The sequence below is a fragment of the Podarcis melisellensis genome (genome assembly GCF_964234715.1).
Source record: "Podarcis melisellensis genome assembly, chromosome: 13".
NCBI classification, from domain to species: domain Eukaryota; kingdom Metazoa; phylum Chordata; class Lepidosauria; order Squamata; family Lacertidae; genus Podarcis; species Podarcis melisellensis.
In genome coordinates, this window is record NC_138545.1 from 30,542,046 (window position 1) to 30,569,061 (window position 27,016).

At 45.4% G+C, this 27,016-nt stretch overlaps 1 protein-coding gene across 2 annotated transcripts; it reads right to left on the reverse strand.

The window, feature by feature from the left end:
• Positions 1 to 13,094: 13,094 nt before the first annotated feature.
• Positions 13,095 to 21,775, reverse strand: LOC309355443 (keratin, type I cytoskeletal 19-like). Of its 2 annotated transcripts, none has more exons than XM_081886301.1 (8): positions 21,015 to 21,775; positions 19,454 to 19,536; positions 18,650 to 18,806; positions 17,782 to 17,943; positions 16,893 to 17,018; positions 15,639 to 15,862; positions 14,251 to 14,639; positions 13,095 to 13,367 (listed from the first exon to the last, which is right to left on the reverse strand). In XM_081886301.1, the coding sequence occupies exons 1-8, from the start codon at positions 21,693 to 21,695 to the stop codon at positions 13,342 to 13,344; spliced, it is 1,848 nt and encodes a 615-aa protein (XP_081742427.1). In that variant the 5' UTR covers positions 21,696 to 21,775; the 3' UTR covers positions 13,095 to 13,341. The 2 variants fall into 2 exon arrangements, with proteins under 2 accessions (XP_081742427.1, XP_081742426.1); XM_081886300.1 differs by having other exon boundaries at positions 14,251 to 14,642; positions 21,015 to 21,774.
• Between the last annotated feature and the right edge of the window lie 5,241 nt (positions 21,776 to 27,016).

Genomic DNA, 27,016 nt, shown 5'->3' on the forward strand with positions numbered 1-27,016 from the left:
TTGCTAAATTTAATTTTACCCTCACAACAACCAGGTGACTGGTCCTAAGTCACCCAGCAAGCATAATCATGGAGCGTTTCTGGTGACACAGCACATAAGTCGTTGACATGATGTGCATCTTTGTTTCCTGGCATGCTTGCTTTCCTCTTCATCACCAGCTAAGCTGTGGCTGTAATATAGGATGGGTATGTTGGTATCTATCTGTGCACCACACAGGCCACACCCAGGTGTGTAGTCAATGCGGTATAAAACCACATACAGTAGTCTGCCCTTGCCCTCTGGGCAAAAGATATAGATGTAACCCAAGGAAGGGGGAGCGCCCATGGAGGTATGGCAGCAAGTGCAGAGCACAGTAGTCAGTTGGGCATGGAGGGCATGAGGAGGTATCCTGATCCCAAGCTGTATAGGGCTTTATACACCAATACTTTGTGCCTCCTGAACCTGGCTGTTACATGGGACGCGGGTGGCGCTGTGGTCTAAACCACTGAGCCTCTTGGGCTTGCCGATCTGAAGGTCAGTGGTTTGAATCCCGACAACGGGGTGAGCTCCTGTTGCTCTGTCCCAGCTCCTGCCAACCTAGCAGTTTGAAAGCACGTCAGTGCAAGTAGATAAATAGGTACTGCTGCAACGGGAAGGGAAACAGCGTTTCCATGCACTCTGGTTTCCGTCATGGTGTCCCATTGCACCAGAAGCGGTTTAGTCATGCTGGCCACATGACCCGGAAAGCTGTCCGTGGACAAACACCAGCTCCCTTGGCCTGAAAGTGAGATGAGCACCGCAACCCCATAGTCGCCTTTGACTGGACTTAACCGTCCAGAGGTCCTTTACCTTTATTACTTGACTAAAAATGGAAAATAGACTAAGCATGCAAAGTGTGATGAGGCAGAAGGACAAAAGCTAGCATGCTTCTTAACCCAGCCGGATGGATGGGGTATAAATAATAAACTTACTATTCTGATTATTAGAGCTGGTGGGGGACAGGAGGACAGCCTGATTCCTGCAGCACCTGCATAGCTCCAGATCAGATATGTGCCCTGTAAAATCCCAAAAGGGATATGTTGAGACTAGCGATCATAATTAGGTGCCAAATTTTGAAAACAAGGGAACTATTCTGTCCCACACAGTCATGTTTGAACAAGCTCCTTGCAGAGGGGCACCGGTTGCCAAAGAAGTTTTTTCCCTGCCTGTCTCACGCTACAGGGAATCCAGTAACACCTTTGCAAATTGCTGGGGACAGATATAGATCAGCTCTGAATCAATTAGCAGCCAAAGCTAGAAGTCAGGGAACTTGGGAAACAGCCTGTGGGGCATTTTCCTCTCTGGCTCTCTGTTATCAGCCCAAGGAGGCACCATGATAATTGCATCCTTGCAACATTTGTCTTTTTGTAACCACAGCTACACCGAGTCTGCATCTGTAGGGTTCAAGCCCGCAAGGCCCCAAGAACCTATGGCCTAACCCAGGAAGCAGTTGAGCCCATCTGCCACCGCCAACTACTGGCAAAAGGAAGGAACTGCACCCACCAGAACATGCTCAGCCACAGTCCAAAGCAGGCAGGGGCTGGTGCAAAACCCTGCAAAACTTTTGCCAAAGTTTGGCACCGGTTTGGAGTGAATCGGACAAGGTTGGGTTTTTGGTTACCCTTTGACCTCCTGGTTTGAGGGGCTATTGCTCCATTTGTGGGGTGCTGCAAAACACAGTTTTTTGCTGCAAAACACTGCAAAACCATTGTCAAAAATATTGCATTTGGGGGCATTAACTATGAACCCAGGTTTTCTTTATCAATTACTCCATTTGTGGACTGCTGCAAAATGACTGCAAAGCTTTGGCACCAGTTTTGAGGGGATCCCAGATTTTGGGGTTCGTAGTTAATGTAGCCCATCTTTTGCACACATTCCTTGGTTGGAGAACTGCGTTGCAAAATTCAAAGAAGTGCAAATTTTGAAGGATGGCTGTGTTTTGGACTGGGCATTGTTTCTGGAAGTGCAAATCAGGTCTGCCTTGAACAGTGAATGGAACTGAATTTCTCCCACATCCCATGTCTCACACTCTTGCAAAGTAAACGATTCGAAGAAGGCAATCCCGCAATACTGTCAGAACCGCCTGTACAAAGTCAAGGATGTGGGGGGAAGGCCCAAGGAGTGAGAAATGGGGAACCCGAGGCCTTAACCCCACTTACCTGAGAGGAAGCCGGGAGCAGTTAGAGGGAAGTAAAACACACAACTGTTGTTTCAAAAACCACGCTCAGAAACCCCCAAACTATTTTAAAAAATGTAAAACATTAGACTTAAAAAATTTCCCGATACAGGGTTGCCTTCAGACGTTTTCTGAAAGTCAGGTAGTTGTTTATTTCCTTGACATCTGATGGAAGGGCATAACAGAGGGCTGGCGCCACCACTGAGAAGGCCCTCTGCCTGGTTCCCTGTAACCTCACTTCTTGTGATGAGGGAACTGCCACAAGGCCCTCAGAGCTGGACCTCAGTGTCTGGGCTGAAGGATGCTTCTGCACCTTCCAAATGAATGAAAATAGCAAGAATCCATTCCAGATCTTTCGCAAAAGTCAGGGGGTTTTTATTTTTTGTTTTTAGCAGAAGAAAAAGCTGGGCTTTTAGCATTCCTTAATGCTAGCCAAATAACAAAGGCATGTGAAGAATTCCACGGAGAACCCCAGGAACTATGCCATGATAAACAGTGCCATAAATAGCCACTTGTGTATCTTCTTAACATGGCAATATTATTCTTGCTTAACTGTTTCACAGCCCACTCAAGTGCATCTTGCCTTGCAACTAAGCCCCAGTGTCCCTGGGGCTTGCAACCCGAATTGATCATTGTTCTTCTCCTTAAAGCCTTTTTGAGGAAAGACAGGGTAGCATTTCCAGTAAATAAATAGGACTTGGAAGCTTGCTCTCAAATTTGCTCTCTTTCCAATGGTATTTATGGCTTCATTTTGGCAATCCTCTCTCTCCCCCAGCCTCCTCCTGTGCCACTGGAATAAAAGGAGGTTTCTATGGGAATCTTTTGAGCATGCAGATTGATGCAACTTGATGAAGTCTGGAAAGCACTGCTTTCTGACAACAGCTGGTGCTATGCTACACACCACTTGCAGTACATTCCAGGCAAAAGGTGTTCCCCGCAGCCAGCCACCCTTATGTGCCCCTGAGACCAGTTCCTGAATTATGAGCTTTTAGAAATAATTGCAAAGCAATCAACACCTTAGCAGCGTCAGGCCAGAATAATTAAACACAGAGACATCCCTGCAGTTTATAGCCCAGGGGTGAGGAAACTGAGGCCTGGGAGATGAATGTAGCCCTCCATCCTTTTCTATCTGGCCCTCAGAACTCTCCCCGGGCCACCCCCTTGGTGGTCCTGCTTTGCACCTCAAGTGGTGGGGTGGGTTTTTTTGCCAGGCTGCAATGTGTTCTTGAACTCAGAGAATGCCTCCAGTTTGTCATGAAGGAGGGCAGAGAGGAGCATGTATGTGTGGGGAGAAACTAGCCTACTGCACAAAGGGGGAAATGTACATATGTCGTCCCATCCACTTTTGGCTCTGTCCCCTCGCACCACTGACACATCGACTTCAGAAGGTTATCAAGAAGGAAATGTGCCCCGGGGACACGGGTGGCACTGTGGGTTAAACCACAGAGTCTAGGGCTTGCCGATCAGAAGGTTGGTGGTTCGAATCCCCACGACGGGGTGAGCTCCCATTGCACGGTCCCTGCTCCTGCCAACCTAGCAGTTCAAAAACATGCCAAAGTGCAAGTAGATAAATAGGTACCGCTCTGGCAGGAAGGTAAATGGCATTTCCGTGCGCTGCTCTGGTTCGCCAGAAGCGGCTTAGTCATGCTGGTCACATGACCCGGAAGCTGTACATCGGCTCCCTCGGCTAGTAAAGCGAGATGAGTGCCGCAACCCCAGAGTCGGTCATGACTGGACCTTATGGTTAGGGGTCCCTTTACCCTCGCAGTACCCCGATATCTGTCCTGTTCACTTCTTACCATTCAAGGAAAGTGTGGCACAGCCTATCTACTGTAGTATGAAGAAATTCAGCCTAACTTCGTTTCTTGCCAAAGACTATTTTTCATATTGTTATTTTCAGAAATAATCTGTCACGGAAAGAAAACAAAGCAAAGCCAAAGTTGCCTTGAACTCTTGCCTTAGACATGTCTTCTCTTCCAGGGTTCTTGGGTTGCATTTTTCTACCTTGTCACGCACCTGTTCGTACATTTTAACCCTTGAAAGCGTTTGTACGGCACTCTTGCTCAAATGTTGCCGTGTGGCACAGCTTTGAGGAAACCATCGCAGAGTGACTCTTACTTTGGTATTGTTTTTTTTAAAAAAAACTATGCGAGAAGCAGCCTCTAGAAGTGAACTTTAGTTGTCAGCATAGCATTGTGTTTAATTCCAGCAGAATAGTAAAACAACTGGAAAGGGGAATCCTTAGTCTATTTGGGGAACATTTATTACAAGGGAATTCATACCAACCTCCAAGCCGCGCCCAGTGAGGAGTCATTTGTCTCCCAAAGCTTATGTGTTAACTACAAATTTCCTTGCACTGACTCGCCAAAGGGCCGCCCGCAGCTGGAAGTTCTGGGCTCTTCTGCCTTGCCTTTCTGATAAAATGTTGCACTGATGTCTGTGCCAAACCACCCCATTGCTAAATTTACCCAATTTCCCTCCTTCTAGTGCCGCCATCTGCAAAACTATTTCACTAATCCTAGAAGTCTCTGGCACCAAATACACTGCACACATATTAACAATCTTGGTCTACTGCCTAGATAGATTTCAAACAACATTATATTTGCCATTTGTTTTGTTTAATCCTCCAGTCTTTTAAATATCTATTGAGCTGGGTGGGGGAGGGGTTTTTATCGGACAAAAGAGCAGGTGTTACAAGCAGGAGCTGCAACAAAATGTTGCAGTGCCAGGTGCTCCTAGTGTTCCATTCAGTTAGACTAGCCCTCCTTCATGACACTCCATTCAATTTCCCTTCACACCCACTTTACCATCCGGCCCTCCCTTCCATAGCCATGGAACACACTCAGGCAACATCTGCCCCATACATTTAAAGCAGTACCATGTGACTTCAGGCAGTTATGCCTTCCCCCAAAAGAATTATGGGAGCTGTAGTTCACTAAGTGTGCTGAGAGCTGTTAGGAGACCCCTGTTCCTCTCACAGAGCAACAATTCCCAGAGTTCCCTGGGAAGAGGGATAGAGTGTTCAAATACTCAGGGAATTGCAGCTAAGGGAGAGGAATAAAGGACCTCCTAACAACAGCCACCCTGTGAAATTCACAGGTGTGCATAAAATGGCGTGTATTTTTTTAAAAAATAGCATACACAACAAATGTGTATTAAAACTGCACTGCGATATGTGTGTATTGGAGAAAACGGCAAACAAGCATGGGTATCTTAGAAGAATTTTGCCCTCAGATGCTGATTAATTTTCTTGAGGACATTTTAAAATATCGCAAACTGATGTGGAAATGTAGAGATCAGAAAAAATGAGACACTGAGTGAAACCAAAAAATTGACAGGTTCACCCACTCCCCCCTGTAAACCACCTAAGGTACAATCATGGTGGCAGACAAATGCAAAGTGGTCTTTCCGACCATCCCCCAACCCACTAGTCCAGCGGTTCTCAACCTGTGGGTCCCCAAATGTTGTTAGACTACAACTCCCATCATCCCTAGCTAGCAAGGCCAGAGCTCAGGGATGATGGGAGTTGTAGTCCAACAACATCTGGGGACCCAGGTTGAGAACCGCTGTGCTAGTCCCTCTTGATGGGTGGATGGTCTAACCATCTCTAATTGGTCGCTGGGTCAGCAAGAGGCTGGTCATCACATACTCTAGCCCAGGGTTTGTTTGGTTTCCTTCTGTTATGGTTTTGTACTTCCACTGGCCATGCCATGGGACCCAACCACATAGTATTAGGAACACAGGAAGCTGCCTGATACAGGTAGCTACCCATTGGCCCATCTAGTATTGCCTACACTGACCGGAAGTGCCTGTCCAGGGTTTCAGGCAGGGAACACTCCCAGCCCTAACTGGGAGATGCCGGGGATTGAACTTGTGACCTTTCGTCTGCAAGGTGGAAGCTCTACAACTGAGCCACTGCCCCTCCCTGTAACAGTACTGCTCTTATTGGTGGGAGTGGCTTAAACCCTGCAGAACTGGTTAGCAGAACTCTTTCCCCTATTTTCTCCTGCCCATTCCCCATCTTTGACCTTTACATCTCTAGGAAGAAAAGAAAAAATTAGCTTCTATTTTACTATTAGAGACCAAATATTAATTATACTCTATCTTCTTCCTGCTTCTCAATGACCAACGGCACCCCCACACCTCTCCAATGTATTAAGAAAATCCTTATTCAAATGTCTGAATCGTTCTGGACTCACCTGTCAGAGGGACAGGGAAATCAGGGGTGGGGAGGGAGAGAGGAAGGGTGGTGGGTGCAAGGGAGAGCAAAGAAACTTTGGGAAATGTAAATGCCAGGGAACTCAATGCTCAGAAGGGGGACTTTTTTAAACTTCTAATGTTTGATCTCAGGTGTTCGGTTGCATTGTAGCATTGGGTGTGATTTATGATAGTCAGAGTACAAAAGAGGATCTAACAAAATTCTGCAGCTTGCTTTTTTATTTTAGGAAAGCAATAATTTGTGACTGTGGGACGCGGGTGGCGCTGTGGGTTAAACCACAGAGCCTAGGACTTGCCGATCAGAAGATCGGCGGTTCAAATTCCCACGACGTGGTGAGCTCCCATTGCTCGGTCCCTTCTCCTGCCAACCTAGCAGTTTGAAAGCACATGAAAAAGTGCAAGTAGATAAATAGGTACCACTCCGGTGGGAAGGTAAACAGCGTTTCCGTGCACTGCTCTGGTTCACCAGAAGCGGCTTAATCATGCTGGCCACATGACCTGGAAGCTGTCTGCGGACAAATGCCAGCTCCCTCGGCCAATAAAGTGAGATGAGTGCCGCAACCCCAGAGTCGGTCACGACTGGACCTAATGGTCAGGGGTCCCTTTACCTTTACCTAATTTGTGACTGCATAATGCTCTGTATGAGATGCTGAGATGGTTCTTTGCCTAAAAAGCAGGAGAAATCGTGCTGATGGGTTTTCTAGTAGACTGCTAGGTGGAGATTTCTCCAGATCAGACATTTGTGGGTTTAATTCTCGGTCCTTACAGCTAGGGATGGGAGAGAAAGCTGATTGGACAACCCCAGCTAATTCACCCTTTGTGGAAGAATGCGTCAACCAAACCTCAGCCATTCTTTGAAATTTGCACTTTTCCGAATTTTGCAACGCAGTTCTCCAGCCCTGGAATGTGAGCAAACAGAGGCATATACTAGGTAAAGTGTGTGTAACGATGCATACATTAATGTAAATACTGTAAGAGGAAAAGATGCATTCTATCAAGGAAAATTGCTTTGCAAAAAAATGTGTAAATTGAGGGCAGGGATTGAGCCAAAATACAAACAAAGTTTCATGAGCGCTTTTAACCTTGCAAACTGATGTGGAAATGTGGAGAAATGAAGTTAAGGATTTAAAAAGAGAGAGAGATAAATGGAGGTAGGTGGGGGTCGACAGATCTGCCCATCCCTACTGGAAACCAATTCCTGGGGTTAAGTTCTCTCATTCCTGAAACTATTTCCTCCGATAGCAGTTTGCCAGCAGAACTTCATTAAATTCCGTGCTGCGAAGGAGGAGCAGCCTAGCCTAGGACTGAACTCTGTTTGAACCTCAGGATGGGCTCTTTGCTAGAGCTCATTGTGTTCCCAGCCTGCCCAGTACGCACCAGTAGGTGATGGGTGATCGCATTCCACATGAGTGGCTTCATCAACTTCTCCGCATACCTCCCTGGCACAAGCTTAAGTTATTAATTCCCTGATTTAAGAGAAAACAAACATGCCTATGGACTTAAGCTGCAGGCTGTTGCTCTTAGAGATGGAATCAATCACACGACGGCAGAGCAAAAATGTCTCCCTCCCCACCCGGAGAAGAATCACAACCCCATCTGTGCACAGCCCTTATGACTCACACTCCTTTAGGTCAGTGCCAACCCAAGTTGTTTTGCAACTTGAGGAGATGGGCAAGGTGGCCGCTAAAGCTGCTCTGTATATTTAAAGCAGTACCACTTTAAACATTCATGGCCTCTCCTGAAGAATCTTGGGAACTGTAGTTTTAAAAGGGTACTGGGAGTTGTAAGGAGACCTCTTTCCTCCTTACAGAGCTACAGAGTTCCCCACGAAGAGGGATTGAATATTAAACCATTCTGTGAAAGGAATGTTGTTGTTGTTTAGTCATTTAGTCGTGCCTGACTCTTTGTGACCCCATGGACCAGAGCACACCAGGCACTTCTGTCTTCCACTGCCTCCCGCAGTTTGGTCAAACTCATGCTGGTAGCTTTGAGAACACTGTCCAACCATCTCGTCCTCTAGCGCCCCCTTCTCCTTGTGCCCTCCATCTTTCCCAACATCCGGGTCTTTTCCAGGGAGTCTTCTCTTCTCATGAGGTGGCCAAAGTATTGGAGCCTCAGCTTCAGGATCTGTCCTTCCAGTGAGCACTCAGGGCTGATTTCCTTGAGAATGGAAAGGTTTGATCTTCTTGCAGTCCATGGGACTCTCAAGAGTGAAAGGAATAGGGTTCTTCTAACAACTCTCTGCATCCATAGCAAACTACAGCTCCCAGAACCCTTTTTCTAAAAGTTTTTATTTATACTTTTCAAGTTTATACATCTCATTAGTTTTACCATCAATTTAACATTTCAAAGCCTGACTTCCTTCCCCCTCTTTCTGTGGTTCCTTAAATATATTTTTTAATATCCTCTGCATATCCAGATTCATTTAATTTGCTCATTTCACTATCTACTTTCAGTATATATATACTCTTATGAAACTGCAGGTTATTTCAACTATCTGCAGATAGACCCCCTTTCTTCCAACTCCCCTCTTCCTCTCCAAGGCATTGCTACCCTAGTCTTCTCCCTCTGTGCCCAGTCTGCCCAGGTGTTTCCAGGTCTCTTCACTCTTGCCACTCCAAAAAGGAGAAGCAGCAGGACTGGGCTGCTGTGTGTAAAGGGATGGGGGGCCTCAAATGTGGTCCTCCAAGCATCTCTATCCAACCCTCAAAACTCTCCTAGTGGCTACACCCCATCATTATTCTGACTCCACACATCCATTAAGGGCTTTTGCCTGACTGAGAAGTATTCTTGAACTGTGATAACTTGTATTTTGCTCACCTGGATGGAGGGATATACGTACATGGTGTGTACATGTGAATAAGGGGAAAAAACCCTCTGCCTTTTGGATGGCTGGAATGTTCCCTCCTAATTGTTGCATATGTTGCCCTGCCCACTATTTGCCTCTGGCCCCGCCCACCTGAGTTGCATACATTGTCCCACCTACTATTTGCCTCTGGCCCCGCCCATCCGGGTTGCATACATTGCTCCTCCCATTATTTGCCTCTGGCCGCACCCACCCGAGTTGCATACAGCCCTTGGGAAGGTAGGCCATGAGATAATGCAGCCCTCAGAATTAAAACGGTTCTACACCTCTGCTCAAAAGGGGAAGTGCCTCTGTAGGTCTATGGATCTTGGTAGAAGCCCAGAAATGGCTGCACTTACACAACCGTTTGTTCCATGTTCATGCTGTTTCCCTGGCTGTTAATTTCCACATTATATTTGAACCTTCGCAAAATGTAAATGCCGCTTCCAGAAATATAGCGGAATACAGCACATGTTTTACACTCATTTCCATATTATTTGCGAACGGGCTTTGTCTGGAAGCAAACAACACAGAAATGAGCGCTAAAATTGTACCGTATTCCCCCTATATTTCTAGTCATTGGAGCTTCCTGCCAAACCTCAGTTAGCCAATCAGCCCTGCAGGGAGGCGGGGCCAGACTGCTTAAATAGGAGGCAGAGCCAGCAGCAACATTGCGGTCGGATCCAGAGCTTCACCTACCCAACCCTCCCTTTGTCTGATGCTTGTTTGCAGGTTAACCATTTTCCTTCCTGTTCAGCAGGCACTGCTACGGTCTTTTGATGGTTGCTGTTGAAGAGCCAGGAAGGAATTTCCCTCCATTGGCAGGTTTTGCCTTCCCCATAGCAATTCGTCACAACTTTGGTGGTTTTAAGCCTTGGGCGGAATCCTTGAGTCTATCTTCCCTAAATGGGGGTGTGGAGCGTGAAGTGGTGACCCACCAAGGTGGCAAGTCCAGGGTCCCCTCTTAAAGGGGTTTGTATATGGGAGTCACTGGCCATACACAGAAAGGTTGTCAGTGAACTCCCCTGCGTTGTGGGGATATGGGGTGGGCTGCCAGTGTACACAAGCGTCTTGCTGTGTACCCTCCTATATCACATTCACCCTGAGGAGCCCCAGTCCCCCCCCCCGGCTGGGGGGCTGGGAGGGATACACACACCCAATGCCTAAGCCAAGGTCTTCCTACATCTGAAAAGTTTAATAAAATTGTTGCCAATTTTTAATTCCATAACATATAGGCACGGGTCATTATTCCTTCTGGTGGGTCTCTCGGGGCTGGGGGAGGGGTGTCCGCCTGGGCACGCAATGCTTATCCCCCCGATGCCAGCCCTCTCACATGTGGATGATGTTTTGAACTCATTGACAAGCCGCCACTTTGTTTCCAAAGCATTGAGAGATTATTGCTGCTCATGGTATTATTGCGCAGTTTTGTTTTATATCCCTTTTCTTACATTCCACTATAATGTTTACTTCAGTTACCCATTGTTCGCAAGTATCATTCCATTTCTGCTAAGATGGTATCATTTTTGCAATATAGTCTTACATATTCCTTAAATATTTTTCATTCTCCATATGTTTTCTGATTTAAAACTCCCCTGACTTTTCCCATGACAACAGAAAAAGTATAACGAGAAAGATTGGAAGTTTTCTGCAAAAACAAAAAAAAATTATTTGATAGCTATAATGTTATATAAACCTTTGGTCTTTTTCTTTTCTTTTTTATCTTTTTCTTGTCTCTGTTTCAATTTTTTCTTTCTTTCTTTTCGCATTCCCCCCCTTCTTTTTTCTTTTTGTATTTAACTTGTTACAGTAATACATACCTTCGTTGTATGCTTGTATGTTTGTATGTTTGTATTTTAAACCAATAAAGATTTATTTAGAGAGAGAGAGAGAGAGAGAGAGAGAGAGAGAGAGAGAGAGAGAGACTATTGCTGCTTTCATTAGTATATGAAGTGATAAACTCGGGGTTGTAGCCAGCTTAATCATAGTCAGAGGAGATACACTGAAATTCATGGACTCAAGTTAGGCGTGGCTAACTGAAGTCCACTGACTTCCATGGGTCTGCTGTAAAGATGACTTAGTAGGGATGAGATCCACAGTGTACATGTTTATGTGAAACCAACCAGAAATAATGTGTTTGAATGCAGACGGGAATAAATAGAACATTCAAGTGAGACCAGCAGTGACAAAATGTTGCACACCGTTCTGGATTTTAGCCACTCCCATTGACCCGCCCCTCCTGTTTTCCATCATGTCCAGGAACCAATCATCATTCTGTAGCCATTGTGTGTGTGTGTGTGTGTGTGTGTACACAAATGGCATGATGCGAGAATGCATGCCATGCCACCTGGTGGAGAACTGCTTCATGTGCAGCTCTAAATCGTCACTGGGAAGAGAAGTTTCGTGCCCGTCTCGTCCGCCTGACATCCAACAGAAAGAAGCTTCCTTCGCTACATTCCACGGGGTTTATGAAAGAGGCTTTACCTGCTATGTCCTGAAGGTGTCACTCTTTAGGTGTTTTTTGTATTACAGTATCTACCATAGGCTGCAGCTCCAGCTAAGCTGGATGAACTGTCCCACTATTATTTCTTTACTTACAGTATTTATATCCCACCTCAAGTACAGGGTTCGCATGCTCCCCATTTAATCCCCACAACAACCCTATTAAGTAGGTCAAGTTGAGGGGCAGTGACTGGCCTAGGGTCACTCAATGAACTTTATGGCCTATCTGTTTGTTGTTATATTTTTGGTCATTTGTTTTATGCCTTTTTTCTTTTTCTTTTCTTTTTTCAATTTTTGTTTTATTGGTTTTCAGTATGTGTTGTATTTGTTGGAAACTTAATAAATATTATTGGGGGGAAGCTTTATGGCGAGTGGGGATTTGAACCCTGGTCTCTCAGGTCCTAGTCCAACACTCTTGCCTACCCTTCCTTTACATATCAGGTAAGTACCATCTTTATTGTCTTTTTGGTACCTGTTGACAACCAACCTCTCCCAGCAAGCCTTCTGAGCAGAGATTTTTATCCCACCCTTTATCTGTACAGTGGTACCTCTGGTTAAGAGCTTAATTCATTCTGGAGGTCCGTTCTTAACCTGAAACCATTATTAACCTGAGGTACCACTTTAGCTAATGGGGCCTCCTGCTGCCACTGTGCCGCCGCTGCACGATTTCTGTTCTCATCCTGAAGTAAAGTTCTTAACCTGAGGTACTACTTCCGGGTTAGTGGAGTCTGTAACCTGAAGTGTTTGTAACCCAAGGTGTTTATAACCTGAGGTACCACTGTATTGGCTTAGAAATTTCATTTCTATATGTTTTCGTTGTTGATGGCTTTTTGTTGTTAAATTGCTTCGGGATGTTTTGTAGGAAGTGATTCATACATGAAATGGATAAATAGCACCCTCCAGCTTTGTGTGTTTGTGTGTGTTCTGAAACAAGGTACTTGGGAAGCATCCCAAAATATATTCATAAGGTCTTTGGTGGGGGAGAGAAAGAAAACAACACCACATATTGGATCTGGTAAGTTCTTGCCATCAGGTTTCCAGAAAGTCTGGTCATAAAGAAACATTTTTGCTAATAGCAGCACTACCTCCAAAATAAGAATTTGTTGGGTGCAATGTATATATCTGTGGGAAAGCAGGAAATTGCTGTGGCCCCACAATTCAATGCATACTGGATATGGCCCACCTAATTCTCTCCTCCTCCTCCTCCTTCTTTATCTAGTATAAGAAATGGAGTATTTCAAATGTCACCATGTAAGCCTGGTATAATCGACCATTAGCTAAGATTGTGAGGTGCATTTGGAGGCACACATCAAATGCTTGCTTGGCGCAATTAACAAGGAGACACAAAGTTGTTGTTTTTTTCTGATTGCATCAAGCAGCAATGGAGCTTTATTAGACAACCCTCATCAATGACAGAAGTCACGTATTGGCCACTAACAAGCTAAAGCAAGACACATCCTGCAAGGAAGACCTCTGAAGAACGGAACAAGCAAGCAGAAAGGGGCACAGGGGCAGGTGTGCGCTTCCTATATCAGCGGGACCAGTTGGTGGGTTTGAAGTTGGAGTGATGACAAGGGACGAATGGTTAGTCATAGGATTTCCTGCCGTGTACTGTTGAGAGAGAAAAGGAAAAAGGTGAGTCTTTAGGGGCACAGGAATGCATAAATGACAAAAACTGAGGCATGTGAAACTTGCTTTCTTACTTCCTAAATGCAGCACAGTCTGCACAGATTTGCTGACCAAAGTGGCCTTTTGTTCTAATAGAATGAAAATGCCCGCGGTCACATCCACACCATCCATTTAAAGTACCCTTATGCCAAGCTTAACAGCCATGGCTTCCCCCAAAGAGTCCTGGGAACTGTAGTTTTTTAAGTGTGTCCTAACAACTTATAATAGATCAAAGTTCCTGGGATTGTTTGGGAGAAGCCTTGATCATTAAAAAGTGGTATAATCATGCTTGAGATGGATGATGTGAAAGTGACCTGTGAGACGAATATAGAGAATTATTTTGCTGCCCCCTCCCCCGATGTCTTCTGGACAAGATTATTCCCTCTTCTAATCCAGTTTGGAGCATACTGAGAATGGAGCATGCAAGGTCTAATTGTAGGGTAATTGAAGATTCCCTCATGAGAACAGGCTACACAGCTCTAGATTAAATCCCAGTGTGGTTTCCACCATCTCCCCCAGCCTACCCTAACACAAGGATAAGGCACATTGCCTAGAAAGATAGCGGGCAAACTGCCCACAGATTCTGATGCATGATCATTGCCTCTGCCTCCCATTTGCTACACGTCGGGCAAGTGCTGCTTTCTGGCCACTTAACGCTTGCATGTGCAACACTCCCCAAGGTTGGAACATTTTTTCCTTCTAAAGCTAAATGGACCTTATGGCATTTGGAGCAGCCCTTACTGGTTAAATATTCCAACTGCCTGATGCAACGAGGAAGGAAAGGGAAGTCACAGATAATCAAAATCCCCCTTGTGAGGGTTTTTACCTGGTTTGCAGGGTTGTACAGGCATGGGGTAGCTCTGACCACCTCCTCCCATTTGTCCACCGCCACCGCCGCTTCCTCCGCCGATACAGGAACCGCCGCCACCACCGATACTTCCGCCGCCAATACTTCCGCCGCCAATACTTCCTCCACCGATACAGGTACCGCCGCTGCTTCCACTGCCCATGCCTCCTCCGCCCATGCCTCCGCCGCCCATGCTTCCGCCGCCAATACCGGAACCACCGCCGCCGCCGCCAATGCTTCCGCCGCCCATGCCTCCGCCGCCAATGCTGCCGCCGCCAATGCCTCCTCCGCCAATTCTGCCAATGCTTCCCCTTCTACCACCTCCGTAGCCACCTCCGTATCCTCCTCCTCCTCCTCCTCCTGATGAGCTACTGGGGAACAGAAACATAACCATGAAGAACACTGCAAACCACTTCACAAAGAAAATATATATGCCGTATAACATGGACTATGCCTTGTAGATGGAACGTCCATGCTCATGCCAAATACGCTCGTTTAGTCTGAGAGAAGCCTCTGCCTTGGAAGCTATGCAGTCGGGATAGAAAGGATTGGGCTTGATAAGGGTTGGGGCCCTCCAAGTGTTCTTTGGCTCCCGTTACGTCCAACCCGCATGGCCAATGGTCAAAGATGGATGGGAGCAGGCAGGCCAATGACATCTGCAGAGCCACAGATGGGCTAGTGGTCCAATTTGCCATAAGGCAGTTTTATACTTTTAACTCGTCACACCTATCCACCCCTGATTTCCCTCCTTGGTACAGAATGTTCTAGGACAGTGTTTCTCAACCTGTGGGTCCCCAGCTGTTTTTGGACTACAAGTCCCATCATTCCTAGCCAGCATGATCAGTGGTCAGGGATGATGGGAGTTGTAGTCCAACAACATCTGGGGACCCATGGGGTTGAGAACCGCTGTTCTAGGATATTCTAAGAAGTCAGTGGCCCCTGGATGCTCTAGAACAGAGTTTCCCAAACTTGGGTCTCCAGCGCTTTTTGGACTACAACTCCCATCATCCCTAGCTAGCAGGGCCAGTGGTCAGGGATGATGGGAATCGTAGTCCAAAAACAGCAGGGGACCCAAGTTTGGAGAACACTGTTCTAGAAAGCCTGTGAGTCCCTTCTTGGCAATATTTTGCTGCAAGTGGGTTCACAGAGATACTCAGTTCTTTTATTTACAGTACTGGGATGTTTGCAATGAAGAAGTGATTCTGGAGTGCTCTAGAGCCTGGAAGCATCCTTTGTAGATGGTCCCTCCATCCCTCCTTTATTTGTTCCTGGCATGTAGGGCATTCCCTCTTTGGCTCTCTATTGTTTGTGGGCGAGTTTTCGCAGCAGTGGCCTAATACCCCCAATATGGCCTATAGTCAACATACATTTCTTGCTGTCCTTCCTCAAGCAGCCGGCGGTACTGGCAGATCTCCTGTTCCAGGCGAGTCTTGATGCCAAGGAGCAGCTGGTACTCCTGGCTCTGGCTCTCGATCTCGCATCGGATGCTGCCGAGTTCTGATTCGATTGGTTCAATCATGACCTGAATCTGTTGCAGCTGCATGTTGTACCGACGTTCTGTGTCGGCCAAGTTGCTTTGCAGAGACTGGATCTGATAAGAGGGAAGGAAAACAGTGAGATGACCTTCAGGAATAGTGCTCCATCCTACCCATTTTTCAGGTTCTAGCAATTCCCACCCTTAGCGGTCGTGAAGAACAAGTGATGGTGCAAATAGAGATGGGAGAGAAATTCAATCCAGGTCTCATTTAGAAGCAAATCTATCAAATCTGCACTTTCTGAAACAAGATGTATCCTTCAGAATTCACACTTTTCCACATATTGCAATGCAGTACTCAATTAGTGTTTTTTTTTTAAAAAAATGCATGTATTAGGGGCAAGTGTGGGCAAAAATGAAGATATTCATCAAAATAACATATCAAAAAAGCATTATATTTGGGTAAACGCAAAAATGTGTACATACAAAAATGTGCTCATGGGGGGGGAGAATTGCAATTGAAATGATGGTGAATTTTCATGAGGATATTTTTTAAAGCACAGATTGCTGAACAAAATTACTGAAAAGCAGAGAAATAGGGAGAACCAATGCTGACAGGTCCTTTCACCCCTAGGTGCAAACCAAGAAATTGTCTGACCAAGCCATCCCAGCTCATTGGCAAGGAGAGCTCTCCTTGGAGTTGGGAAACCTCAACGTAACTTGGGGGTATCTAGCCATGGTTGCATGGGGCAGCCAGGTGTCTTCTCAAGGCACCCTGTGGATGAACAGGTGAGGGCAAGCACAAACCAGCCAGCTGATTCACCTGTCGCTTGGAGCCAGGGTGGAATTGCCTGATCTGGCTATGCCAGGTCGACTGTGGGAGAATTATTTCCCTAGTTTGCAGGGAACCGCACGGCTGTTAACATATATAGCTAATATGTTTGCTCTTTTTTCATATCTCATTATGTTAATAAAGCTGTTGTCCATTCGTCCTGTTTACACCTTGCGTTTTCATTCCTCTGCTGGGACAGGGTGTGGGGAGGGTAAGGGTAAGAAACAACTATACCTTGATGCAATACCATGTTTTTAGCGGATGTTAAGAAAGAAAACACCCAGATGTATCACTTTGGCACATGTTACCACATACCATGCTGAGTTGGGATTGCAGTTCGATTTCCAGGGTCTGATATTCTCGTCTCAATTCTGAGACTTGCTGGTTGCCGGTATTTATCTCCTGCCCACTTGAATTGACCTGCTGGCGAACCTCCTCCATCTAGTAGACAAAAAGGGAGATATTCTGACTGGCTGGACCATTTGCTTCTTACTGGGAGGCACACAGCAAACTTGGGAATGTCAATAAGATGAGAGGACAAGCCAAGGATTGTACTACACAGGTCTACACATAATATTGGGCAATGTTGTCAACTATACTTTCCACCCCTGTGTCTAGAACATGGCTGATTCTCATGCCTCTGTGTCCTATCAACACCGAAGCGCACTATCACCAGTAGGAATTGTGTGTCAGGCTTTTTCCATGACCCCTCTTGAGTAATTTATCTTCCTTCTCTTTTGGGTCATCTCCACCCCACCTCTTAGAAAACACCAAGCCCTGGGCATCCTTCATGACAGCTATATGGGGCAGTATACCGTGAAAGCCAGTTTCTGGTGGCAACAAACTTTCCCATTGGCCTTCATCTCTTGCTTATAGGCTTCCCAGAAGTTGCTGGCTGTGGGAAATGGGATGTGAGGAACATCTAAACCTGCAGGACTCTCATTACCTTTTAAACCTGGTCCCCTTATTTCAGCTCACATTTTTCATACACTCTTCAGATCGCTTCCATTGGCCCTAGAATGGTCTTTTTAACTATGACAAGAGTTGTGGACAGTTGGGGTGCAATCTACTAAACGCACCCCAGCTACTAGCATCAACCCCCTTCCCCCCCTTAGATTAAGCCTGTCACCCAGGTTCCTCTCAGTATGGTGGATATAGTTCATCTGCTGTCATATAACTTCTAATCACTGGAGAGACCACTTGCCTTGGATTCGTACCACTGTTCCACCTCTCTGCGGTTGTCTGCGATGATTCTTTCATATTCAGCCCTGAGCTGATCAAGACGTTGTTTCAGGTCCGCACCAGGGGCAGAGTCCACCTCAACGTTCACATCGCCACCACGCTGGTTTCTCAGGCCTCTCAGGGTCTGCAAGGGGAGGGGGAAGGAAAACACATCATGAAATGAAATCTGCCTCTTCCCCTCCACAAAAAATCCCCTACAATCTTTTTTTTTAATAATAATAATAATCATGAAATTCTGCTAATGTGTCTTGAGAATGGCTCTATGAGACATCAGATAGAGGAGGGGTGGGGAAAGAATTGGGCCACCTTCAGTCAAGGCATCAGCAGGTCCCTGAAACTAGTACTTGTGGGGTGTCAGTAAGGGATTCAGCCCAGTTACTATTATAGTTTATTAAATCTGTATACCACCCTTCATCCCTAGATCTCAGGGCAGTTCACAACATTCAGTTGCTAACACTCAGCACTGGCCAACGAAAGGAACTGCAGGGAACCTTCCTGCATGGGGATCCTTAAATCAAGCTAAGTCAGGGTTGGTCAGTTGAATCTCCCTCAGAGCTGAAAAGTGGGAGTGGGGGACCACTGGCCTTCCAGAAATATTTCTGGACTACCATTCTCATCATTTCTGAGCATTGGCTGTGGTGGGTGGGGCTGACGAGAGTTGGAGTCCAACAATATCTGTAGGGATGCAGATATCAAGCATTTCTGGTACCCTACAATGCATTCATCACATTTTGCACCCCAGACTAAATTGTTGGTTGCTACCTTTTACCCCCTGAAAAACCCTCACAGGAAGTTCCTTTTGTTCATTGTTTGTTTGATCTCTATATTACCTCCTCGTGGTTCTTCTTGAGGCAGATCAGCTCCTCTCTCAGAGACTCAAACTGCATCTCCAGGTCAGACTTGGCAAGAGTCAGCTGATCCAAGAGGGGGCGCAGCCCATTGATATCAGCCTCCACGTTCTGATGGAGACCTAATTCAGTCTGGTACCTAATGCACAGGAAAGGGCGTAGGGTGGAGAACAGTGACTGGCAGGCTTCACAAACGTTACTTTTCTTATCACATGTCTCATAATTACATGCCTGGGTTAATTGCATGTCTATGGATTAAGCATGATTTTTTTATTCCCATGCAGAAGGTCATGCAGAAGAAGATCTCAAGTCCAATGCCTGAGATGCTGGACAGCTGCTGCCAATCGAAACAGGTTGCATTGTAAAAGATGGCCAAAGGTAAACAGCAGCTTCCAATGTTGCTACCTGGGTCTGAACTCCACCTGTTTGGTTAGATTTATGTTTTGATGATTTTGTAGGATGGATTGAAATCTGCTCTGGGCACATGGAAATCCAGGTTAATACATCCACTGAGGTACTGTCAAGCTTTTTTCAAAGAGAAAGCCCTCTGGGGTGGGACAGAGAACGCTCATTGGCCATGGGATGCTGTTCAAATATTGGAGAAGGGAATGGAAAACCTAGGGTCTTGGAATAGAAGAAAAGGCGTTCTGTGACCTGTAATCATTTTATCACAGGTTCCATTTCCCATGTGCACTATCATTAGGCACTTTAAGTTTCTTTGAAGAAAAAAAGGGATATAGATTTCAGCTACGTCTGAGGAAAGTAGGTGAGAAGAGTTATACTCACTTCATTTTAAAATCTTCAGCAGTCATCCTGGTGTTATCAATATTCAGAAGGATTTTGTTGTAATCATCTGTTTCACCAATAAGCTGGAAAAAGAGGGGAATGTACATGTTTATGCTTAATTCCTTCAGTCTGTCAGAGATCACAATGTAATAAAACAGAATGCTGATTGTGTTGTGTTGTGTTGTGTTGTGTTGTGTTGTGTTGTGTTGTATCATTAGCATACTGCTCTTCATAAGAAAGCACAGACTGGTTTGCAAGTCAAGTCGCAACATTCACAATAGCAATAATTAATAAAGGCGATATTAATTATAATCTCAAAGTCCATGCACCAGTGAGACACCACAACATGTTCTATAGATCAGAGGTCTCAAAGGTCTCTGGAAGGCAATATCTCAAGGCCCAGCGTCTCATCTACCTAGAACTGACTTAGATTGGCTTGTCTACTAGAACTGGGCCCTGTCTGCGCTCTGCATTCAAAGCAATATTATATCTCTTCAAACTGTAGTACGTTAAGGGATTTAGAAATTGTTAGGAGACTCTTATTCCCCTCACAAGGCCTGATTTCCCAGAGTTCCTTGGGATGAAATATTGGCTGTTAAACCACTCTGGGAACTGTAGTTCTGTGAGGAGAATGGGGGGCCCCTTAACAACCCTCAATGCCCTTGCAAACTTCAGTTCTTCAAGGGGAGCCATGAAGAAGTGGTATGATACTGCTTTGAAGGTCTACTGCAGGTGGGGATGTAGTTTCTGGGCAGATCTTGATATGTTTGCTGTTCATTCATTTCTAATGATGAGAGGGGCAGTGGGTATAGACTGGGTATGCATTGTTGCCTAGAGTAAATGGTGAATACTCAAGCTTGCTTGAATTAGCAAAGGTTATAGAATGGGGTGGCCAGCATGGTGCCTTCTGGTTATGGTAGAACTCCAGCTCCCATCCCCAACCACCATGGCCAATGGCCAGGGATGATTGGATGCATATTGAGAACACCATGTTGGCTGCCCATGATGCACATGGCTTTTTCGAACAGCAGGTGCCTCATCCCAGGCAGTAAGCATGACCATGTCATTTACAAGGCGTTTAAGTTATACCTTGTCAGTAACTCTCATTTTGGTGACAGGATGAAACATTTTTTAAAAAGAAATCCAAGGCCTTGTAGGTAAAAAGGTAAAGGACCCCTGGATGGTTACATCAATGAGGGTTGTGATGCTCATCTCACTTTCAGGCCAAGAGAGCCGGCGTTTGTCCACGGACAGTTTTCTGGGTCATGTGGCCAGCATGACTAGACTGCTTCTGGCACAACAGAACACCATGATGGAAACCAAAGCGCATGAAAACAATGTTTACCTTCCCGCCACAGTGGTACCTGTTTATCTATCTGCACTGGCGTGCTTTCGAACTGCTAGGTTGCCAAGAGTTTGGACAAAGCAATAGGAGCTCACTCCATCGCGGGGATTCGAACCACCAACCTTCTGGCAAGCCCAAGAGGTTCAGTGGTTTAGACCACAGTGCCACCCGCATCCCTAAGGCCTTGTAGTCCTTGTTCAAAACAAAATAGCATACCTCATTGTAGAGCTGGTCAATTTGCTGGTAATATTGGCTGTAGTCCCTTGGTCCAGCTATGGTTCCATGCTTCTGGTACCACTCTCTGATCAAGACCTCAAGCTGATCATTTTCATCTTCCAGGCGTTTCACCTGATCTATGTAATTAGCCAGGCGGTCATTAAGGTGCTGCATGGTGGACTTTTCGTTGGTATTGAAGAGGCCTCCCTCACCACCGCCAATACCGAAGCTGCCACTGCTGAATGGGTAGCTGCCTCCGCCATAGCCTCCACCGCCATAGCCCATGCCGCCATAGCTTCCACCGCCATAGCTTCCACCACCATAGCTTCCACCACCATAACTTCCACCACCATAACTTCCGCCACCATAGCTTCCGCCGCCATAACCACCACCATAGCCACCGCCATAGCTGCTGCCGGCATAGCTTATTCTCCCTCTGCTTATCCTTCCACAGCTACCACTGCTGAAACCTCCTCCTCCATAGCCACTTCTGGATCCTCCTCCACCATAACTACCACCAGAAAACCCTCTGGAGGACCTGGAGGATGAGCTTGTGATTTTGATACTTCTACCGCCGCCGCCGCCGCCACCGCTGCTGCCGCCGCTACCTCCACCACCAATGATTCTGCAGCTTCCGCCACTGCTGCCTCCACCGCCACCACCCTTAACACCGCAACTCATAGTGAAAGATATGGAGAATCTAAGCCCTACAAAAGCCCCAGTTCAGCTGCACAGCCTGTTTTGAGATTGAGACTGCAAATGATTCTTCCCAGCGGATCCCTACTTATACTTCCCATTTGGGTGTTGCCACAATGGGTGTTCCTTGCCCCTCCCAGGGCATTTGCCAATCTCATTGTTTATGCCAAAAAAATTATCTGCCAAAGGGAGGGGTTTTTGAAGGCTATCTATGGCAATCAAGTGCATGCCTGGGGTTTTGTCACTCTCTGGCGATGTGTTGCTAGGATGGAGATGCATCATCATCAGATTTTCCTTTCATCCTGCACCTTGAAGCTGCTCTGTTTCCAACCCATCAACCATCATGAACACATCAATTGTGAAGAACAGGCAGCCACCAAGTGTCTGTGTTAATCTGAAAAGAAATAAAAGTCTTGTTCTTCCTTAGCACTCAGAAGTAGGGATGCTCAAAGGTTTCAGCCAGTCTGCTTTTGTTGTGTGTGTGTGTGTGTTTAGCAAACTGAATTCAATCTATACTTCCTGGATCAATGCATGTATCAGAACGCACTTATCCTTTGGTTTGCTCACTTCTCCAGATTTTGCATTCAGGTTCTCAGCTCCAAAGTGATGCAGGTTGTAAGTTAAAATACATTCCACAAAATTCAGATTTTTAGATTAAAATGCAAACAAAAAAAATTTGCCTTGAGGGGGAGGGAAATGCAAAATAATACAATAATATTGATGCTGTTTTGAAGGAAAATCCACAGACTGAGGGAAAAGGATGACAGAACAGATTTACGAAAGAGCACAAGAGAAACTGACATGAACTGGAAGCAGATTAATTGATCCCTCACTACTCAACAGGGAACACAATGAAGAAATGCCAAATGGAAAGCAAATGGGAATTTAAAATTAGCCTTCTCCATTTTAAACTGTGAAATGTATATATAGTGGTACCTCAGTTTAAAGAACAGCCCTGTTTAAGAACTATTCAGTTTATGAACTTCTCAAAACCGGAAGTAGTGCCCCAGTTTGTGAACTTTACCTCGGTCTAAGAATGGAATCTGAACTGTGAAAGAGCACTGGTGGCGGGAGGCCTCGTTAGGGAAAGCATGCCTCAGTTTAAGAATGGTTTTGTTTTAAGTATGGACTTCCAGAACGGACTAAGTTCATAAACTGAGGTACCACTGTATGCATGTTTTGCCTCACCACCCTGCTGTTCAGGGTAGATTTAAATGTTGTGCCAAGACAATTGTTCCATCATTGCAAACACAGGAACCAACTTGTGGGAGCTCAGGTCCCTTCTGCCCCCACAAAAAATATTTGAGGGGACTGCGCCCCACCACCCAAGTTGATGGACATTGCTGCCTTCCCCACCCCATGCTTGGACAACAAGCCCTTTTCCCTATCCACACACACACACTGTTTCTAAGCCTGCAAAACAGCATCCTTTTTCCTCCGAGGTTTTTCTGTTAGCATTTAATTTTCTTTCAAAGGAGAGAACTCAATCTTGAAAATACAGTTACCATTGCCCAATTAATTACATACCCACAACGTTGCATACCCACAAACTGTGGTTGGTTCAGACCAACCTCCCAAAGCCAACATGCCAATATTCAAAAATATACCAGTAAGCTTTCTCCCTCTCTAAAACATGGACCTATAAACAGTTGTGATTGAAGCAACTATCAGACAGGCTTACTGGGTGTTAACTTATTTGTGGGGGGGGAGGTGCAAGGGGAACAGTGTCGTGCCTCTTTTGTTCTTTGGGTTGTGCCGCTGTTTGTCAGATTTAAACAACTGATGAAAGGAGAATCATTTTCACCCTATGTGCCAACCACAGGGAGCACACCCAGAGTTTCCTCATCAATTAGCTCTTTACTAAGACGACCCATTTGGTAACTGGGCAGATTTCTAAACAACCCAGTGTATGATCTGCAAATACCATCTTCGTAGATTTAACCAATACAGTTACTCTAAGCTGCATGGCCAAGCTTATTCTTAAACATAGTTTCCCTGCCTGTCTCTTTTTCATTTGTTTGGCTAGCCAGTATGAAGGCAAACACTTCCTGTGCCTAAACCTCTTTTGGTTCCAGCTCAGGAGGTGCCTAATCAAATATGGATCTCCTTGGGTGCTGGTGATGCAAGCACACTTTGAAGATGTTCCCTCTCTGCGATGGTTATCTTGTCACTTGCTATGCTTAATCACTTTGGAAATACTTCCAACTCCTTGATGATCTGGTGAGCACTCATCTCCATTCCACAGTCCAGTGGTTTGGGTAGATATCATCACTAAATGCAAGGTGAATGTAGGGCAGACTAGATCCCAAACTGAAGTTCCACTTTAATAATATACATATACGCACACATAAATTTGCTCTGCTTCTCAAATTGTCTCCTAAGGGCTGCTTCACATGTTACGTTGAGTGCATATAGCCTCAGTAGCGGGGCTGATCTTCTGGGAACTGTGTTACATCATAGCCCATGGAGATCAACCTGGCTTTTCCTGTTTAGAACTTCTTTTTTTCTGGAGATACCCTCCAACAAGACAAGAACAATGGTGGTCCTTAAACCACACCCTCACCCCTTGCCTTTCAGGAAAAGAGAATCCCAGCTGAGTTATGCTGTTCACCCCTTGTGTTGTTATCTCTAATGCAGCTCATTTTGCCAAGCAGCTGGGAAGGGGCGGGGGCAGAAAATATTAACTTTGAGAAGTAATGTGTAGCCTAGCCTTGCATATGGAATGTTCAATAGTTTATGCTCTGCACCGTGATGGAGTACTTTCTCAGGGCAAATAAAATTATTATTATTATTATTATTATTATTATTATTATTATTATTATTATTATTATTTATACTCCACTCTCCCCAGCTAAGACTGGGCTCAGGGTGGCTAACACTAAATATAAAAACAGTTGATTAGAATACAGCTTAAAAAACAAGATTGAAATACAACATTAAAATGCAGCCTCATTTCAGTGGAACTCAATCAAAAACTTTTTGGGGGATAAAAAGTCAAGTCGTCACCAAGGCTAACTATCCAGACTACATGGGCCAGAAAAAAGCAAGGGAAGTCCCCAAATAGGAGTTCCAACAAAGAAGGAGAAAGGAAAAAAGAAAGAGAGGGAGGGATTCAAATTGATTCCAAGCCAAAGACCAAGCAGAACCAAGCAGGCCCTGCAGAAAGAAATCAGATCCTGCAGGGCCCTGGTCTCATGAGGCAGAGCGTTCCAAGAGCGTTCCACAAAAGAAAGTGCTTCTTCATGCAGTGCATAGTTAAAATATGGAACTCACTTCCACAAGAGGCACTGATGACCCCCAAATTAGATGGCTTTAAAAGAGGATTGGACATTTTCCAAAGCCATGCACAGATCTTTCTCATGCTCTAGTGGCAGCCTCAACAAGAGTACCTGACAGGCATCCAGAAAATTGATAGTGTCATATCCTATAGGGGTCCTCATTTTTGGTGTCATTCTGCTAATGTTGTGGCAGGCAATATACATGTGCAAGTAATGTCAGAAGTGATGGAGCAGAGGATTATACGGCAGGTTTCAGCAATTCTTAAGGATGGTGGTGTTAATCATTTAACTGTCCAAGTGGAAAAAGAAGCCTATTTTCAGAATATGTACGGTACAGAAATTCAAGATGTCCTTGCGATGACAAAATAAATGGAATCCATGAAACACTATAAAGATGGTGTTTACATTATGTTACCAGAAGCTGAATCTGCAGGGTTCACTGTCTGCATTTCATCAGGTGAATTTGCACCTAAATGTACAGAAACAAATGCCGTATACATTTGGATTTTTAGAAAATGTTACATACCTTTAAAATAAGATCAAGAAATTTAAGAAGTGGGGAGTAGTAGAACATATGCTGTATATGTGGAAATACTGGCATTATAAAAATACTGTTATTTGGTGTCTATTAAAGAAATTTTGCTATATAAAAAAAGAGGATTGGACAAATCCATGGAGGAAAAAGACTATCAGTGGCTACTGAGTACCAGTTGCTGGAGACCCTTTTTCTAATCCCCAAAAGTTATGTTTTCCTCTCCGTTCCAGATCTTCCTAGGAAATGTTCTGTAGCCTTTGACAAATTACTTACTCTTTAAAAGCACTGCAATTAATTATAAGCTACCTTGGGCAAATTGGAATTTGATTGTAAAAAAATTAATTCATTCTTTTAGCCGGTCCTATAAATGAGCCTTCCCCCTTTGAGTTGCAGAATGTGTAGCAGCAGCTGGGCGAGGTTCCCGTTTTGCCCAGGGACATTCCAGCCACCTTGTACCAACCTGCGCATTCGTGAGCAACCCGGAAAATTAATGGAAACCTGCGATAGAATCTGAGGGGTTGCAACATGCGATGCTCATTAAAGAATGGAGGAAAAAGCTGATGGAGCACATTAGAGCAGCGCATGGCAACAGGATACGGCGTGCAATGCCGAGGAGTGGAGCATTGGCTTTCCCACAGCAGGGTCTGTTGATATTGAGATGGAGCTGGCCTATAGCAGCATTTTGGTCCTGGCATCCTTGTTGAAATACAGCAGTACCTCAGGTTACGGACGCTTCAGGTTACATACGCTTCAGGTTACAGACTCCACTAACCCAGAAATAGTACCTCTGGTTGAGAACTTTGCTTCAGGATGAGAACAGAAATCACACAGTGGCGGCACGGTGGCAGTGGGAGGTCCCATTAACCTCAGGTTAAGAACAGTTTCGGGTTAGGAATGGACCTCCAGAACAAATAAATTTCTTAACCCGAGGTACCACTGTACGGAAATATTGGCTCAGTTTGCTTGCAGATAGCTTCAACGAGCCTCACTGTGCCAGACCAATGACTTCTTGAGCCCAATATCCAAGCTTCAGCTAGGACAATATCACCTACCATGTGGTTTCTGACTGGCACTTGACACTCCAATGTATGTCACAACTTCCAAGGTATTTGAGCTGCTTAAATATAGGGTAGAGGCACTGTCGAAATCAATGAGCTCGGTGGTTTTCAAAGCGTTCTAGACATACTTGGGGCTCCTTGGAAGCTCTTATGTAGGCCTTGTTCCATAATGGGAGATGAACATCCTGAAAATATGCATTGACTCCTGGTAGCTATTCTACCCTGCCAAAATGATCTCTTGGGATGACTTCTAGAAGGGTTATGAAGGACCCAATAGGTTCCGTCTGAACTGCCTATGCTTCATTGAACACTGTTCTCCAATGTTGGGTCTCCAGATGGGGTTGGACTTCAGCTCCCATCATCTCCAGCCAATGCTCAAGGCTGGTGGAAGCTGTGGTCCAAACAAGATCAGAGTAGCTCAGTTGGTTAGATCAT

Excerpts from the sequence above, each read along its gene's own strand:
- LOC309355443 (XM_081886300.1), bottom strand. The coding sequence starts at position 21,695 with ATGAGTTGCGGTGTTAAGGGTGGTGGCGGTGGAGGCAGCAGTGGCGGA. Across the intron at positions 19,537-21,014 it reads TTGACCAGCTCTACAATGAG|CTTATTGGTGAAACAGATGA; the intron begins GTATGCTATTTT and ends CTCTTTTTCCAG. Across the intron at positions 13,368-14,250 it reads TGTACAACCCTGCAAACCAG|TACACGGCAGGAAATCCTAT; the intron begins GTAAAAACCCTC and ends CTCTCTCAACAG.